This window comes from Bombina bombina, chromosome 4, assembly GCF_027579735.1.
Source record: "Bombina bombina isolate aBomBom1 chromosome 4, aBomBom1.pri, whole genome shotgun sequence".
NCBI lineage: Eukaryota > Metazoa > Chordata > Amphibia > Anura > Bombinatoridae > Bombina > Bombina bombina.
The window spans coordinates 441,138,647-441,157,453 of NC_069502.1; the positions used below are offsets into that span (position 1 = coordinate 441,138,647).

Consider the following 18,807-nt stretch of genomic DNA (forward strand, 5'->3'; position numbering starts at 1 on the left):
TGCTAGCAGCGGGTGTCAATCAACCCGATCGTATTCGATCAGGTTTTTTTTCGGCAATCTCTGTCCGCCTCCTCAGAGCAGACGGACAGGTTATGGAGCAGCGGTCTATAGACCGCTGCTTCATAACTTGTGTTTCTGGCGAGCCTAAAGGCTCGCCAGAAACACGGGGCTTCAAGCTCCATACGGAGCTTGATAAATATGCCCCTATGTGTTATACAGCTACAAACTGTTTCATAAGGAAATATAGAAATAGACAGTTTTAGAAACATAGACAGGTAGAATTTGACAATAGATAATAACCAAAACGCCTAACAAGTCTACCCATATTACATATTACTCCTGAATCTCTTTCTGTTTCTACCCATATTACATGTTACTGTTTTCTTAGGATATCCTTATACATGTCCCAGGCATTTGTACAGTCTTTGTGCTTACCAACTCTAATGGAAGTTTATTCCATGAATCTACCACCTTTTTTTGTAAAAAATGCTTCCTCACATTTCTTCTGATCCTGCTACCCTCTAACTTAAGATTGTGTCCCCTTGTTTGGTAAGGGGTCACAATCACAATGTATCTATGCCCAGAAAGAATAATTTTTTCTTACCTGATGAACTTTTTAAATCAAATCCATAATACAATAGGTTGATTCCATCAGTAAATGATGAATCAAAAGAAGCCTGCATGTATGTGCAAGGACAAGGTGGTGTGCTACGAAGTGCAGTAGGTTCAGACTCTTTATAATACCAGTTTAGACACTTAAGTCGTGCATTGTTTGTATTCAGACTGTTACTGTCTAGTCGATATGCCCACTGTCCTTTTTTATCTGGTGAAAAAAGCACAATTATAATATATTTTTATGTGTTCACTCAAATATAAACTTATACATAAATAAATAGTGAAAATGCCAAACAAATAGTGTAAAATAAAATAAAAAGGATAAAGTCCTTCAATCCGACAGTTTGAGATTTTTTCCAGAATATTTTGGTTGCTGTGTTAATCCTGGAAATAGACCTTAATGGGAAAAAAGGAAAACAGACAATATTGAAGTCCGTTTTAAGAAACCAATATTTTTATGAGTGGTCAGGTACTCACACACTTTTGAGCTATAACTCAGCTTTTAGTGGTTGGGGAGGTAAGTATCAGGCCCCTCGGCCATCCCTCTTGTTGTATATCTTCCAATTATGCAGATAAATAACAAAGAAAACAGAAAATAGTATACTTTTATTTTATTTTACAATATTGTTTTGGCAATACATAATTATAATTGACAACTTAAAGCCACTCATCATACACTCACACCCGTTAAAGCATTTTATTTATTTATTTATTTATTTACATTTTCTGTTGTCAGGCCATTCCATCAAATATTTTACTTTTATTACCTTTTTCCTTGTAAAGCTACCCACAGATTACTGATTCAATTTATAAAATATTATGGGATATAACTATTATATAAAAATAATATTTATATGGGTTTAATCAATATTGGTCACTGAAGTGCATATGTATATGTTTGGTTGAACGCATGCATTGTTTGGCTGTAAGCTAGGGACGCAGGGAGGAAGAGACCTTGACGTGGTCCTGGGCCTTCCACCATTTGGTCAAATGCTGTAACTAACTCTTCTATTTTGCTTTAAGCTGTGTGCTTGCAAGAGGGTGCCAGACTTTCTATGTTTTGTGTTAATAATTTTCACCTAGATTACGAGTTTTGCGCTAAACAGGGTGCAAAACTAACTCCAAAAAAGTTGCATATTTCACTCTCCATAGCTAGTTACTGAAAAGCCTCCTTGTGCATGCGATATGGTGGTGTTAAGCTCCATACTGCACAAAATCCAAGGGCTGCTTTAACGTGTCCATGCACACTTTCCCCCATAGACATCAATGGGGAGAGAGTGTTCGAAAAAAAATTAACACCTGAAGTGCGGAATGACGAATCTCCGTAACGCAACCCCATTGATGTCTATGGGTAAAAAAAGTTACGTTTAAACCTAACACCCTAACATAAACCCCTAGTCTAAATATCCCTAATCTGCGGACCCCGACATCGCTGAGCCTAAATAAAGTTGTTAACCCCTAATCCGCCGCTCCCTATATCGCCTACACTAATAAAAGTTATTAACCCCTATTCTGCCTCTCCCCGACATCGTCGACACTAATAAAAGTTATTAACCCCTATTCTGCCACTCCCCAACATCATCGACACTATAATAAAGTTATTAACCCCTAAACATCCGGCCTCCCACATCACTGCCACTATTGAACAGCCAATAGGATTTAAGAAACTCTCATCCTATTGGCTGATTTGAATTTGAAGAATCAAATCAGCCAACAGGAATGCAAAGTACGCCATTTTGAAACGGCTGCCTTGCATTCAATTTCAGTGTACGGTGGTCACCGTATGAAGAGGACGCTCCGCGCAGGATGTCTTCGGCTTCCAGAATGGCTCCGTGCCCCTGGGATGAAGATAGAAGACGCCGCCTGGATGGTGATGGATGTCCGGACTTCAGGAACCGTGAGTAGATATTCTGGGGTTAGTGTTATTTTTTTTTTTTCAATTTTTTGGGTGTTTTTTTTTTTTTTTAGATTAGGGCTTTGGGCTATTTTAAAAGAGCTGAATGTCCTTTTAAGGGCAATGAAAAAGAGCTTAATGCACATACAAATGCCCCTTTAGGGGCAATGGGTAGCTTAGGTTTTTTTTTAGAGTTAGGTTTTTTTATTTAGGCGGGTTGGTTGGGTGATAGGTTTTACTGTTGGGGGGACTTTGTATTTTTTTACAGGTAAAAGAACTGTTTAACTTAGGGCAATGCCCTACAAAAGGCCCTTCTAATGGCTATTGGTAGTTTTTTGCAGGGTAGGGTTTTTATTTTGGGGGGCTTTTTTATATTTATAGATTAGTTGTAATTGTTTTTATTTTTTGATAATTTCTATATTACTTTTTGTAACCTTAGTGTTTTTATTTTTTGTAATTTAGTGTTTATTATTTTTTGTAATTTTTTAAATTTGTAATTTAGATTTTTTAATTGGTAGTTTTTGTTTATTTTATTAGAATACAGTAGTTATGTTAGGCTAATTTATAAGATAGTTATATTGTAATTTTAATTTAAAGTTAGGGGGTGTTAGGTTTAGGGGTTAATAGTTTAATTTAGGGTTTTGCGATGTGGGGGGGCTGGCGGTTTAGGGGTTAATAGGTTTATTTAGTAGCGGCAATGGGGGGGGGCCTAAGGTTTAGGGGTTAATAGGTTAATTTAGTGGTGACGATGTGGGAGGCCGGAGGTTTAGAGGTTAATAACTTTATTATAGTGGCGGCGATGTCAGGGAGTGGCGGATTAGGGTTAAATAGCTTTATTATAGTGACAGCGATGTCGGGGGTGGCGGATTAGGGGTCATTAGGTTTATTTAATAGTTGGGATGTGGGTGGGTGGCAGATTAGGGGTTAATAAGTTTTAAATAGTGTTTGCGATGCGGGAGGGTGGCGGTTTAGGGGTTAATAGGTAGTTTATGGGTGTTAGTGTATTTTGTAACAGTTTAGTTATGAGTTTGTGAAACATCTTTGTTTTGCAAAATCCATAACTACTGCTCTCAGATGGTGGTATGGATCATGTCGGTATAGGCTGTAACGCAAGCATTTTAGCCTGAACACACAACCTGTAATACCGGTGCTATGAAAATCCCACACAAAAACGTAATTTTTTTGAGTGCGGAATTGATGCTGCGTTACAGGCTAAAATGCTTGCAGTATAGCTATACCGATACGACTTGTAATATGCATTCCTGGCGATTACGCAGGAATTGCCATTTTTTCAGCGTTAAAAGTCGTACCACACCGTAACGCAAAACTCGTAATCTAGCCTTTTATTTTTACATTTTCCCTATGGGCATTGCACACAGACCTGCCTGGGTTAACTGCCTGAGTCTCTGAAAGATGTGCAGCTGTCTGTGAGTACTGATGTGCACCCACGGCTGTGAGTTTTGCAGGGTTATAGTCATAGGATGTGTACGAAGTATGGTTTGAGAGTGCAGTCTTTTTCTGTGTTTTGTGTTATACATATATATATGAATATTGTTTTACCTGTGTTATAGCCTTTATATTGATCTGGCATGTACCGTTGTTCTTTGCTCACAGAAGGATCTGTTTGTGGGTCATTGAAAGCTGGAAAGTTGTTTTTGTTGCTGGCACTGGGAAGGCCACTAGGAAGATAAAATTTGACAGTTACAACATTGAAACAATGCAAGTTTTTATTAAGTGATGTTAATTATGGAGTAAATTTAAATGTGTGATCTAATTTAGGGTATCTAAAGAACTTTAATTTTACACATATCAAAAATTAACTAAACCAAACAAAAACTACTATAAACTTTAATCTTTATATTACAAAATAACAGCTGTGTGATGATTAATCAGAGACTGACAAGTATGTATGACAATCTTAAAGAAATATACAACAAAAGAGTAAGAAAGACTTTCAACCTCAAATATGTACAGCTCACTACCTTGTATTATACATATGCTCTCCAAAATCCATCTGTCCACTTTAGCCTTTCACAAAATTTCCTGAAGTATCTGAGTCTGAACCATCAAAAACAACAACAAATTCTCAAAACAAATCGCTAATTTTCTTGAAATAACAGCTACAAAAATCCCAGATGAATGTATCAAACAGGTATAGGCACTGTCAGAGCTCATTAACTTTATTTCTTAGAAAAAGCTCACACAGGGTGCAGCATCTTTTGAAATTTGTCTTATATGCTGAGCTTTACCTGTTTTTGAATCACCAAGTTTCTATTAGATTTAAACTCTTTGAAAATCAGAAAAATTCAGAGAAACAATCGCTCAAGTAACTTATTTGATACATTGAGGACTGTTTGAATTATTCAGGCATTCTGTTTGGGTGGTCTGATATACCGGCTCCATTATCGACGCAACTGTTTATTGTACAGGGGCGTTTTGTTATCCATACAGCTATTATATGCTCAGAATTACTCTGCCTGCTTTTACGGTATATTTTTTTTTAAATACTATTTTAATTGAGGATTTGGTGGCAGACCTGCTTATTGCCAGTGAGATGTTGTACCTATGTTAAACCAGTGAGGGAAAGACCCACAGAATAGGCTGCATTGTTAGCACTCAGAGCTTGGACTAATGAGTAAAGAGAAAACTAAGGTTGTAAAAAAATTAACTTTTATTCATGTTACATTAAAATTTGGGACCCAGTGTGTGAAACACATTAAAAACAACTAAAGACCATGTGACAGAATTCCTGTTAATTAATTAATGTTGCCTTTGAGGTACAATATGTAAAAACAGGAATCTGTGACTGTGCGGTTAGTATCTAGTGTAGAGACGTCATGTACTCATGCTTAAAGGGACACTAAACCCAAACTTTTTCTTTTATGATTTAGATAGAGAATACAATTTGAAACAACATTCCAAATTACTTCTATTATCTAATTTGCTTAATTCTTTAGATATCCTTTGTTGAAGAAATAGCAATGCACATGAGTTAGCCTATCACATGAGGCATCTATGTGCAGCCACCAATCAGCAACTCCTGAGCCTATCTAGATATGCTTTTCAGCAAGTAATAACAAGAGAATGATGCAAATTAGATAATAGAAGTAAATTAGAAAGCTGTTTAAAATTGCATGCTCTTTCTAAATCATGAGAGAAAAAAAACGGGTTTCATGTCCCTTTAAGGACAGAAGTAAGGAGTAAGGAGGCTGTGATTTGGACATAGATCAATATAGGTTAGTGTAAATACCACAATTCAGTTTTCCCTTAAAGGGACATAATACTCATATGCTAAATCACTTGAAACTGATGCAGTATAACTGTAAAAAGCTGACAGGAAAATATCACCTGAGCATCTCTATATAAAAAGGAAGATATTTTACCTCACAATCTCCTCAGCTCAGCAGAGTAAGTTCTGTGTAAAAAGTTATACTCAGCTGCTCCCAGCTGCAGGTAAAAATAAAAAAAATAATGAAGAAATGAACAGCAGCCAGTCAGCATCAGCAGTGCTGAGGTCATGAACTCTTACTGTGATCTCATGAGATTTCACTTAACTCTCATGAAATTTCATAGTAAGCTTCCTTTACCTGATTGGTGATATAATATGAGAGTTCAAGAAGCTCATCCTTTCAGCTGTCCCAGGACAGACACACTAAAATGCTGCTTAGAAATCCTTTACAATGGGAGGTGGCTACTGAGGAACTTTTGAGGTAAAATATCTTTCTTTTTTACATAGAGATGTTCAGGAGATATTTTCTAGTCAGCTTTTTACAGCTATGCTGCATCACTTTCAAGTGTTTAAACATTTGGGTATTATGGCCCTTTAAGTATGTCAAATTCTCAAGGGATTTGTATTCGTGCTCAGTGAGATAATGTACTTAATATCATTACTATAGTAAAGAAATCTCAGATTTACTTCATGTAACCATTATAATCAGTCATATAGGTTATGTATGTCTAATATATAATCAGGCATAGATCATCTATTCATTGCTTAATAGCCCATCTGACCAAAGAAAGGGTTTGACAAGTCTTGATACTGAGAACTATTATTATTGATAGTTCGTGAAGTATGTAGTGCTTCAACACATGATTATTTAGTATGGTATGCCAGTTCCCGTTATTTAAATTTAAAAGAGAATTATTAAATTCTTTTGACAGATCCAGAATTCCTTAATGTGATCTTTATAGTGTGAGTAATTGTATGTATTTCTCCCTCTGTTGCTTGGAATTTTCTCAGCAGAGGTATGACACTGAGTCTGAATCTGGTGTGTGTATCAAAATATGAATTAAATATTGTTATACTTATAGCAAATCAGGTAGAGATTGTTATAACACAAAAATATTTATTATTTGCTGATATTTAAGTTATGGTTGATATAAATATTACTATTCCTCTTAGCTTGTTAGAACAGTAGTCATAGCAGTATTCTCTGGTGTGGCAATAAAATTGCTAGTGTAGTTACGTCTATCGATACGCCAATAGATTTCTATTAAAGTTATAGTTGGTAGCAATGATAAAGTGTTGCTCGAATAACAGCGTATGTATCAGAAAGAAGACTTTTCATTCTTTAATTATTAGAGATTTTAGTTAGCTACCTTTACGTCACCACTCAATCATCAGGTAAATTGCTGTGTTATGATAACAGTTTAGGAAAATATCCTAAACAAATTTCACAGCAACATTAACTTATAGAGCTGTAAACTGCTGTCTGTCCTTATGTGTTAACTAACCTTTCAGAGCAAATACTGGTAGCATACACATTCAATATTGTGGGCTATATTAGAATGGCCGTGATAGTCCTTCTGTACCAATACCGTGAAACAGTACACTACCCCTTCCACTATCTAGACGCTGCTGGAACTATTTTCACAGCAGTGTGATATTAACCTCTTAAAATAACTTGGTCATAACTAGATAAACTGTAGTCTCTACGAGGTGTGATACTAGCTAATAAAAAGTACACATAAAGTTACAGATAGAAACACTACAAATAGTAACATATACTCTCCTAGATACAAATAAGCAAATTTAGCGGCTACAAGGTAAGAACCATAGTTCAGTAAACACCGCCAGTGCGGTTAACAGGTCTAAAGTAACTTAAAATTTGAGCTCCCATGAGCTCCTAACCCCCTGACGCATTTTGCTCATATAGAGCTATTTCAAAGGCGGAGATACGGGTTTAAGTACCGACACTGAACCCAGTAGAGAGTTTCTATCTCTATGTTAATTGGATAGCTTGCCTGTCACTCAAATATTTTGGTCTAATGAGAATTGTGACAGCGTCCATATTAGGCAAAGGATATATCGATGTATGGTGTATAAATAGTTTAAAAGGTATAAGTCCATTAATTAACAGTCAAATATGGCATTGATATTACAATTGTAGACGGTAAACTGGTTACAGTAAGTATCTCAGTTGAATTCTATCTTGTGTTTTACTGTCACTCAGCTGATATATACTGAGGGTTTATAATTGCTTCCAATAACTTACAGAGGCTGTATTATGGCTGTATATAGAATAAGAACTTTGTAAGTAGCATCAAGTTTATTCGTATGTGAAATTAAGTGGAGAAATCCACCCTGATTTTGAAATTATATAATCTGCGCCTATAGTATAACGGGTGGTCTAAGTATCACCGTTAGGACATAACTTAGTTTGTTAAACATAGACTACGTTATTATTGTGATAACTCATATCGGCTGATTAGTGTCTATAGAGATATTCAACTACAGACACTACTTGGTTTCTTGTATTATAGATCTAGGATAGTTACTCTATTAGAAATGATCAAAGTTCTGTGATATGCTACGGTGCAATGGTGTGACTCTTATATGTCATCTGGGTGGTCAATTCAACATAGTGGTGTGTACAAATGGTGTGTGACAAAAAAAGAAGACTAAAGAAAGGAAAACATTCTTATGTGAGGCGATTCCTGGGATCAAGTTGCAAGTGTATTACAAACGTGATTGATATACAATCTAACTGAAATATTAGTATTAAAATGTCATACAGCTGATGGCCCAGTGCAAATGAGTAAATAGATTGTGCAATCACAATGGAATTATAGCAAAGTTCTAGATTATGTATAACAGAGCGTACATAAGTGCTCTAGAAGTGAAAGAATAATTAAGAATAAATGTAAAAAAAGGGGATAAGTGGAATGGTGTAGCAAATATAGAACATAAGAGTGTAACAGCTTAATAGCTAAATGACCTTGCAACTATCCAAGTAAAATATATCTGATAGTATTGTAAGAAAATGGAAACAGACTGGGCAGAGTAAATTGTCCTATCTTGAATCATTAAATTATACTGAGCCATACTAGTAGTATAAATTGTTGAGGTCTTAAAGATGGACTTAATAGTTATTGTTTTCATTAAGTCCATAGGGTTGAACTGTATTCAATAAATATATCCATCTACTCTCTGTTTTTAATAATGTTTTTTCTAAATTGCAACCTCTAATTCAAAGGCTCACCTTCTCTATACCTTGGCATAGTAATTCTTCTGCATTTGAATTATGGTGGTGTAAAAAATGTAAAGCGACACTGGTTAGAGTTTTGCCATCTTGCTTGTCTTTTTGTGCATTTCTTATGTTACAAAGATGTTCTATCACTCTAATCCTCAGCTTACGTGTTATCATACCAACATAAATTTTGTCACATTTGCATTTGAGGGCGTATATAACTCCCTCTGTTTGACAGCTGATATATTTGCTGACATGGTGCCTTTTATTGAATCTATCAGTTATGTAATCTGATTTGATGATATATTTGCAGGTACTACAATTACCACATTTGTGTGAACCTGGGGCTAATGAGGTCTTAGTTCTATGTCTTTGGAGATGACTACTCGTTATCATGGCTTTGATATTCTTAGTCTGTCTGTAAGTAATAGAAGGTTTATCTCACACTGTATCTTTAAGAGTAGTGTCTGACATCAAAATATGCCAATGTTTATTAATAATCTGTGTTACGTTGGTGGTTTGGCCATTATGGGCATTATGTTTTTTTCTGCAACAACACTTGTCTGTTAGTTTCAAGAGCCCTGTGTCTGGCTTTTTTAATGTTCCTTTTGCTGTAACCCCTCTCCAATAGTCTGGATTCTAGTTCCTGGGCTCTCTTGTGAGAGATATTGTACCTTACCTGCTTTACACAATGAGAGACATTAGATCACAGTGTCCTATATCTCATTTGTCTTGGTTAGCGTTTGACTTTTATGTATACTTCATGAAGCATAGCTGTAGTTAGGCAAATTGTGTCTTCCACTGAAGAGAACTAAGCATCAATGGTATAATGTAGTTATTAGTCAACATCCTATACCTGTAGTAGCCCATTTTCGGCAGGTGCTCAGATGGAAGAGCATAATATCGCCACTTCATGCCACCATCTTCAAACAAAATCAAGCAGAAAGAGTACATGCCGTCTGTAGCCAGTATAGCTTGGAAAGTGTTAGTCTGAGTAAAATGAAGCATATGACAAAAACATTTCAAAGAAGTGCTTAACCTTAATAACTTTTCAGATTACAAATTGCTATATAGGAACAAATATTGACATTTGAGGTGAAGATTAAAAAAATAAAAAAAATACACCAAATATAATGGGTTTTGCTAAATCTTTAAAGCTCCTGTGTTTATAAGATTAAACTATTACAAAGACACTGGCTATTTTTTGTTTTAACACCTGTGTGTTCTGTATGTACTGTATGGTACAGTGGATACTGAAAACTGAGTTCTGTTTATATTAAACTATGTTGTGTGTGTGTGTGTGTGGGGGGGGATTTCTAACAATGCATTGTGAAAGCAATTTAAAAAAATAGATGCTTTAGTTTTGCATTATAAATTATGGGACGTTGCCCTTAGAGTATCAGAAATAGGGCCGGACAATGATCAACAACTCTCAGTGAACTCATTAGGTTCTTGCAGGATTTGCAAGCTATAAATAATTTATATGTCACTATTTCTCATATTAACTTTCAAAGGACCAATATAAATAAAGATTTTGATGAAAACAATGTAACATGTCAGGATACCATAAGCTCTGTTCGTACTAAAATGCAAACTGTAGGACGGGGACGCCACCATTGACTCCCTGCCTGGGATTGAACCAGGGACTCCAGGTTCAAAGTCCAGCTTGCCCTGACTGGAGGATATTTATTTGCAGGGGTTTGTGAAGGAATATTAAAATCAGTATGTGCATCTCCCAACTCTACCCTCTTTGGATGCTAGCCAATCAGGGAAATGCTTTCCGACTACATATTGAACAACCTATGCCTTTACAGGTTGCTTTGGCATTGAAGTATTTCCTGTTCCTGCTTCCTGTTTGTTGCTGGACTTCCTGCTGGTGACCTTACCTAAGTTTCCTGTCCTGACCTTGTCTCTGCATTTGGCACCATTAGTAATACTGCTTGGACTTTCCCTGTTGCAGTTTCCCAGCTCCAGTACCTTATTGCCTGCTGTGCCTATTTGTTTATCCTGTCTCCAGCCCTGCCTTTGCTGCTGCTTGCAGCTTTTATTCAGCACATTGTATTTCATTTGCTTAACCCAGAAGCTGGCATTCCCTTTGTTTAGCCAAGAAACTGCCATTCCCTTTGCTTTGCCAAGGAGCTGCATTTCCTTTGTTTAGCCCAGAAGTGTATACTACCGTCTTTGGCACTCAAGTGGGCCTTTCAATACTTGGCTCATTTCTATCTGAACTTTAACATGAACATTAGCTATACTGGTTTGTACAGTTTTCTTCTGTTAACTCTTGCTTGTACCTGTTTCACAGTATAAACTATTTCAGGACATTACTTGCTAATTGTCTGTGTAACATTCTCTAAATAAACATGATTGTTGTATATATCTGAGTCTCCAGTCTATTGCTATTCAATCTGCTCAGTTCCCTGCTAACCCTCCTATTTGGCTCCATCCTGTAAAGGAGGTCAGAAACATGACAATCAAGCACTATTGGATATATTCATATTCCCACCTGTTCTCTGAAACATGTAAATTACTAAAATGTGATTTGTATTCGGACCTAGGCCTTTGGAGTTAATAGAAGTGTTCTAGATATACTTACATTTGTGCTGTATGTACTCCAGTATTTGTCTGAATTGTAATGAGCAGTAGTTGGAGGAACATTTTCCCATGTTATCTTCAAAGCCCATAAAGCACTGAATCTCTGGGCTAGAGAAGAGCTGAAATATTCATTAATGGCCTTCTCCAGAGAAATCTTAAAACTTTCATCTGAAGTAGCAGTGGAGGACTGGAAATTATATTCCTAAATAAAAAACAAAGAATAAATAAGTTTTAAGATAAGGTACAAGAGAAATGTAGATTGCAGTGCTTTCTACAACATGATGTTAGGGGCATGGGTTAATAGAGAATTATTTCTTTGTTCTAAATGGTATAGATTGACTAAGATGTGGGAGCTTAGTGAGATTCATAAAATTGGTACAATATAAATTATATAAAAGTATATTGAGGATCCAACTTCTTCATATAACATATAAAAATGTTGTTTTTTTTTTATCATAATTATTTATTCATTTTATTTGCTTTTTAACATATTTTCTAATCAATTTTCCATCTTGCAAATGTAGAGATGAGTTATTGAGCCTATAAGACCGCGGCACACCAATGTGTTAGAGGTCACTGGACGTGACGTCCTATACGTTTCATGCCACACAGTGTCACACTATACTATACTATATCGACAATCAAAATTTGCCAAAACGAATGAATGCACTGCTGGCAAGAACTTAATAAGAGTAGTTTAGGCTTTTAATTCTAGAAATGCTGTACACATATAAAGATATGATACATATGACACATTCAGCCTCACTTTTTCCTCCTATTAAAAGGTTAACTGTAGCTATCACAATGGCCTTACCCTTAAACATATACGACCATGTAAATAAAACGATAATTCCAATAATCCCTTTTTAGATTTCACCAAAAAACCCAACTAATAGTATAAAATACTACACTAACAGGTATTGTACAAATAAATAAATCAGTTTGTAAATTACACTATTCTTATTGTTTAAAAACAAAATTTCAAAGAGCCTTAAACATAAGGGTGTAAAGAACAAGTGCATATCAGGAGTTAAATTAGAAACATATTTTTTAATTTAAAGGTTATAATATTTTCCTTAACACAAAAAGGAGATAAATAAATAATGGATACAATAAGTAAATGGATTAAACCCTAAACAAATACAAAAACCAGTTAGTTAAGCACATTTTTCATTACTCATCACTAGGCAGAATGACTCTAAACCTCCTTAACTCATTTACACTTATTCTGACCCTTACCCAGTGCAAGATCCTTTAAAAGCACAAAACCTCACTTGTAACCCAAAGATCCCACTAGTCCTAAATTGTCTTCACTGCCACCCATAACGCAATGACACTAAGGCAAAGGTTATTTCCAGCATTGCTTATTTTATCTTGATTGACATCCTCAATCATCTGACTCTTCTAGCCAGGAACCAGCAGGATGTAATCCTCCTCAGCAATGACTTTTTCATCTTCTCATTGATAGATACTTTGCTTAAAAGGACAGTAAAGTCAAAATTAAAGTTTCATAATTCGGATAGAGCATGCAATTTTAAACAACTTTCCAATTTACTTCTGTTATCCAATTTTCTTCGTTCTCTTGGTATCTTTTATTGAAGAGTAAAACTAGGTAGTCTCATAGGAGTTTAGGAGTGTGCACGTGTCTTTAGCACTCTATGGAAGCAGTGTTTTGCAACATTATTTGTAGCTTTGTTATACAATGTTGCAAAACACTGCTGCCATAGAGCTCTTTTGAGCCTACCTAATTTGACTCTTCAATAAAAGATATGAAGAGAACAAAACAAATTTGATAACAGAAGTAAATTGGAAAGCTGTCTATCTGAATCATGAAAGTTTAATTTTTACTTTACTGTCCCTTAATGAATTAACAAATCAGAATCTAAATTTGATCATTCAATCATAAAAGTAGAAGCTTCAATAGTAAAGCCCTGATTCACTGTTTTTACTCCTGACTTGTTAATTTCTTAATAAATTAAAATGATAGATTACTGCCACTTAGATTACAGGACAATGAATCCTGTACATCGTCACTTCTAAATTTCTGAATTAATAGTTCAGGATAAGCAGTGACCTTGATTAATGTAATTCAGGTATTTTATGTCCTGGCAGCCACCAATCAGCAAGCGTGACCCAGGTGTTAAACCAAAAATGGGCCGGTTCCTATGCTTACATTCCTGCCTTTTCAAATAAAGATATCAAGAGAACAAAGAAAAATGTATAATAGGAGTAAATTAGAAAGTTGCTTAAATGTACATGCTCTATATGAATCATGAAAGAAAATATTGGGGTTTTGAGTCCCTTTAATTACTTTGCATTATGGAAAATCTTGCCTTGTGTACAGAATCTGCCACATTGTTTGCAATGCTCTGACCTATTACCTTGTAATATATCTCTCCTAGTCCTTCTGATAAGTCTGAATCTGCCCAGAAAGGGGCTATCATTGGTGGTGTATAAGGATCATTGCTTTGAAAAAGTGAGTATGGATGGCTGAGTACATAGACTGGATCATAAATATTGCGCTGGAATATGATCACACCATTGTCTGTGAACTGTTGATTAGAAAGAAAAAAAATAGTTATTACACATATTTATACCACACATTTTACATCACCATATATATAATGGAAGATAAGAGTTGGGGAGCATGCATGTATCTTAAAGTGAATGTAAAGTTAACGTAGTGCGGTAAAGTCAAACGATAAAAGTTTCATTCATGAAATCTTTACTATATACTTATCTTCAGAGATATTTCAATAGAAACGCTCTACAGATAAGACCCGATCCTCCACCCGGCATAATCAGCAATTGATTGTCAGATTACTCATCTGCAATCAACTAATCATAGTTTCCCCCCTGGGGCGTTAAGCACCTTTACACAAACGTCACTGCCCGATTAGTTGATTGCAGATGAGCAATTTATTATATAAGTAAATAGGAAAGTTTTTTCATTTTACATTTCATGCTCTATCCAATTCATTTAAGTTTAATTGTGAATTTACTATGCTTTTAAAAATTACACAGTAAATTGGATATTATTAATGAATTTTATGTAACTGTATATGCTACTCAAATTTAGAAATATGGTACAATTCCATATGCTTAATTACCTGTTGGGAAGTTTGAAACAGCTTTTTCAATTATTGATGAAACTATCTGATATCTGTTTTCTGCTCTGTGGTGCTGAGGGCCCCACACACAAAAAATATCCTTGGAGATCTTACATTACTAATTTATATAACTATCAGTAAAATATAATTATGCAGTATGAATCTTTCTGAAGATTGAACTTATGTATTAAAACTATGGTTCAAACTCTAGATCCACAGAACCAAATGCAACTCATTTTGGGTCTTCACTCTACAGAGTTTCCTGTATATACTTACATAAAGATTTGAATAAAACATAGAGTCAAATGGGAATCCAAAAGGAACAGTGATCAAGCGAGAAACAAAGTCTCTGGAACGCTTTGTTGCTTTTACATCACCCGTTGCGGCTCCATAATTAAAAAGACGTTTCTCTTAATGGACAGAAAGAAAAATTATTTACAAATCTTTTTTTAATTAAACTTTTAATTAACTGTGCAAAACAAGAAGACATCCCAAGTAAGCTCTGTACATTTTTGTGAGAAATTTGATATTTCATACTATCTAATCTATTTTTAGGGATTTTAAATGTGAGGCCATTTTTCATCTAATATAAAACCAGTTATTACCAATTCTTCGTATTGAGGAACATTACTCCCAGTCTATTATCTTTTTTTTTACATGATTTTTGCCACTTACAATAAAGGGATACTAAACCCACGTTTTTTCTTTCACCAATCAGCAAGCATTATTCAGGGTGCTGAACCAAAAATAGGCTGGCGCCTAAGCTTTCATTCCTGCTTTTCAAATAAAGATACCAAGAGAATGAAGAAAACTTGACAATAGGTGTAAATTAGAAAGTTGCTTAAAATCGCATGCTCTATCTGAATCATAAAAGAAAAAAAAATGGATTTAGTGTCCCTTTCAACACATCAACACTGTATACCATGCTTATTCATCATAAGGTCCATGGCTAAAATGCAGCCTTCTCTGGATTTTTATCTTTAGCATTTACACAACAAATGCTACTTCATTCTACACCAGACTCATACCTGCTGTTTTTTTTTCTTTTTAGTTCTTAATATGTATATTTAATTTGAGGAACTTATTTTCCAAAATATGCTAAAATGTGGAAGCCCTCAAGAAGTTTTAGGAGAAAGTTGCACACATGTTGGAGACAAAGATATTTGAATAGAGTTATATATAGAATAATCCAATATTTTAGGAGCCAGAAATACAATTCTAGGAAATATTGCACTCTAGTTCACAGGATTTGTAAAGCTTTGTATTACATAGAAGTATATATTTTTATTTTAATCAACAGAAATTCTAAAGATTATTTCCTCTTTTCTATATACATACCTTTACAGGTAAAGCCATCTCCCTTATAACCTTCTTTGCAGATGCATTTGTATGAGCCCAAAGTATTGGAGCACTCTGCATGAGGATCACAGTTGCTGGTGCCCAGAAAGCATTCATTTACATCTAAAGCAAATGGAAATGTATCAGTGGTGTAGCACACTCAAGATCACTAATCCCTCTTTTATCCTGCAATTTCATAGTCCTCATTTAAGGGTGTTACTAAAATTAGAGCTAAAGGTGGAAAGTTCACATATTGTACATATTGTTTTTCTTTCATTGTATAATATTTCCAAATTTATTATAACATAATGCATGAAAGTATTATATTAGAAACGTCCTAACCTTCTATGACAGTATGCGCTCAAAATTACAATATTCTTATTTAAGTATCTTCAGTACCCATGGTACTATTTTTAAAAGTTAAAAAAACGGGGGGCATGTCCGGGGCTGCAGCCATGCTAGACTGAAATACCAGGAGCTGTGGGAGATCAATTGATAATCCATAAGTTATCTCTAAAATCCGAATATTAAAGTGCCATAGCTAACAAGATGAATAAAAGCTGAATTTAAACATATCGGTTTTTTGACATTCCAACTCTGGTCTGGTCCAGACTGTTAATTCCTAGGTGACACTCTACTATACAGATATTAACCCCCCCGGTTAGCAGGGTAGTGCAGATGCAAAGGGTCTGTTCAAATGCTAACCATGAAGGAGATATACAATGAAATACTAACATTATTGAAGAACTTCGAACAAGAATTTTGTGCAAAAATGGACGAGCTGAGGATCTCTTTAAAGTCAGAGGTTGGTCTAACAGGCAGATCTTCACTGAAAACAGATATCTGCACAGTTACTTCAACCATCCAAGATGATTTGCGGGATGAAGTCTTAAATCCACCTAACTTACCAGCAAGAGAGCTACCTTCTGTACTGAGTATGAATCCCGAGCTCCAGGATACTTGTTGCTGAGGCCACCTCGAGTTAGTTTATCCACCGGATCTAAACTGAGGAAGAGCCTCCCGCTCCTTTAAATATATACAAGCGAAGGTGGAGAATCATCTGACGCTGATCAAGCAGTAATATCACACAAATTTAGATGGATGGGTCGGGGGAAGTGGCCGGTTCCCTGATGTGTCGATCCGATGTCTCCTTGCAAGTGGAAGCGGTTTGTCAGCAGCCCTTATTCTGGCTATATCATCTGTCGTGTCTCTTGCTGGATGCTGGAAATGCTCCCCAGGGGGCACTTTATAGACTGCTTACCTGGACTCTGACCATACTATGCCGTAAGACTGGCATTGGGTAATATTCATAGTGACACCTCATCTCTAAAAAGTGTCTCTAATACTGAGACACTGCCCTTTATCAGCCAATAGAATGAGAGCTACTGAAATTCTATTGGCTGATTTGAATAGCCAATAGAATTTCAGGAGCTCTCATCATATTGGCTGATTTGAACAGCCAATAGGATTTCAGTAGCTCTCATCCTATTGGCTGATCTGAATTTCAAAAATCAAATAAGCCAATAGGAATGCAAGGGACGCCATTTTGAAAAGGCTCCCTTGCATTGAAGATTCTGTGTACGGCGGCGACCGTATGAAGAGGTTGCTCCGTGCCGGATGTATTTAAAGGGACATTAAACACTTTGAGATGGTAATATAAAATGATAAATTGTATATATAAAACAACTCTGCAATATACTTTCATTATTTATTTTGTCCTCTTTGCCTGTAATTCCATTCTGAAATTGTGAGCTTTTCAGTTCCTGTTAGAAATGGAAGTGCAGAACACTGTTAAATCCAGCACAACCATTGGCTGCACACTCTAATGACCTATTTATAACTGACCCTAATTGGCCACAGCAGAAAAAGTAACACAAGTTACAACATGGCAGCTCCCAGTGTTTTATAGACACTAAAACTTTACACTTATTTTGTAATTTTTTAAACAACTAATGAAACTTTAAAAAATACATCTGCATGTTAGTCATGGACTAATCTTTTCTTTGAATGCATCATTCTATCTAGCATGTATTTAGTGTTTAATGTCCCTTTAAGGATGGACCTGTTTCTTGCTGCCGGGACAAAGATAGATGATGCCGTCTGGATAAAGATAGAAGACGCCTGGATGAAGACCTCGCCACCTGGATGTCCGGACTTCAGAAACTGTAAGTGGATCGTCGGGGGCTAGTGTTAGGGCTTTTTTTTTTACTTTTTTTGGGTGGTTTTATTTTTAGATTAAGGTTTGAGCATTCTTAAAAGTGCTAAATGCCCTTTTCAGGGCAATGAAAAAGAGCTGAATGCCCTTTTAAGGGTAATGCCCATAAAAATGCCCTTTTTAGGGCAACGGGTAGCTTAGGTTTTTGTTAGAGTTAGGATTTTTATTTTTGGGGTTGGTCGGGTGGTGGGTTTTACTGTTGGGGGGGTCTTTGTATTTTTTTTCAGGCAAAAGAGCTGATTTCTTTAGGGCAATGCCCTACAAAAGGCCCTTTTAAGAGCTATTGGTAGTTTATTGTAGGCTAGGGTTTTTTTATTTTAGGGGGCTTTTTTTATAGGGCTATTAGTTTAGGTGTAATTGTTTTTATTTTGGATAATTTCATTTGTTTATTTTTCATAATTTAATGTTTGTTATTTTTTTGTAATTTAGTGTTAGTTATTTTTGTAATCTAGTATTTTAAATTTTTTGTAATTGTAGATTAATTTTTTTTAGTAGTGTTAGTTTTTTTTAATGTGTAATTTAGTTTATTTAATTGATAGATATTTTAATTTTAGTATAATAGTAATGTTAGTT

At 35.4% G+C, this 18,807-nt stretch overlaps 1 protein-coding gene across 1 annotated transcript in view; it reads right to left on the bottom strand.

Annotated features, from left to right (window-relative positions):
- Positions 1–15,993: 15,993 nt before the first annotated feature.
- The window catches only part of LOC128657535 (mucin-16-like), a 75,818-nt gene continuing 73,004 nt past the window's right edge, over positions 15,994–18,807 (bottom strand). Inside the window, exon 8 of the mRNA XM_053711908.1 lies at positions 15,994–16,142. Within this exon, the coding sequence (XP_053567883.1) occupies positions 15,994–16,142 (149 nt within the window). The remainder of the gene's footprint in view (positions 16,143–18,807) is intronic.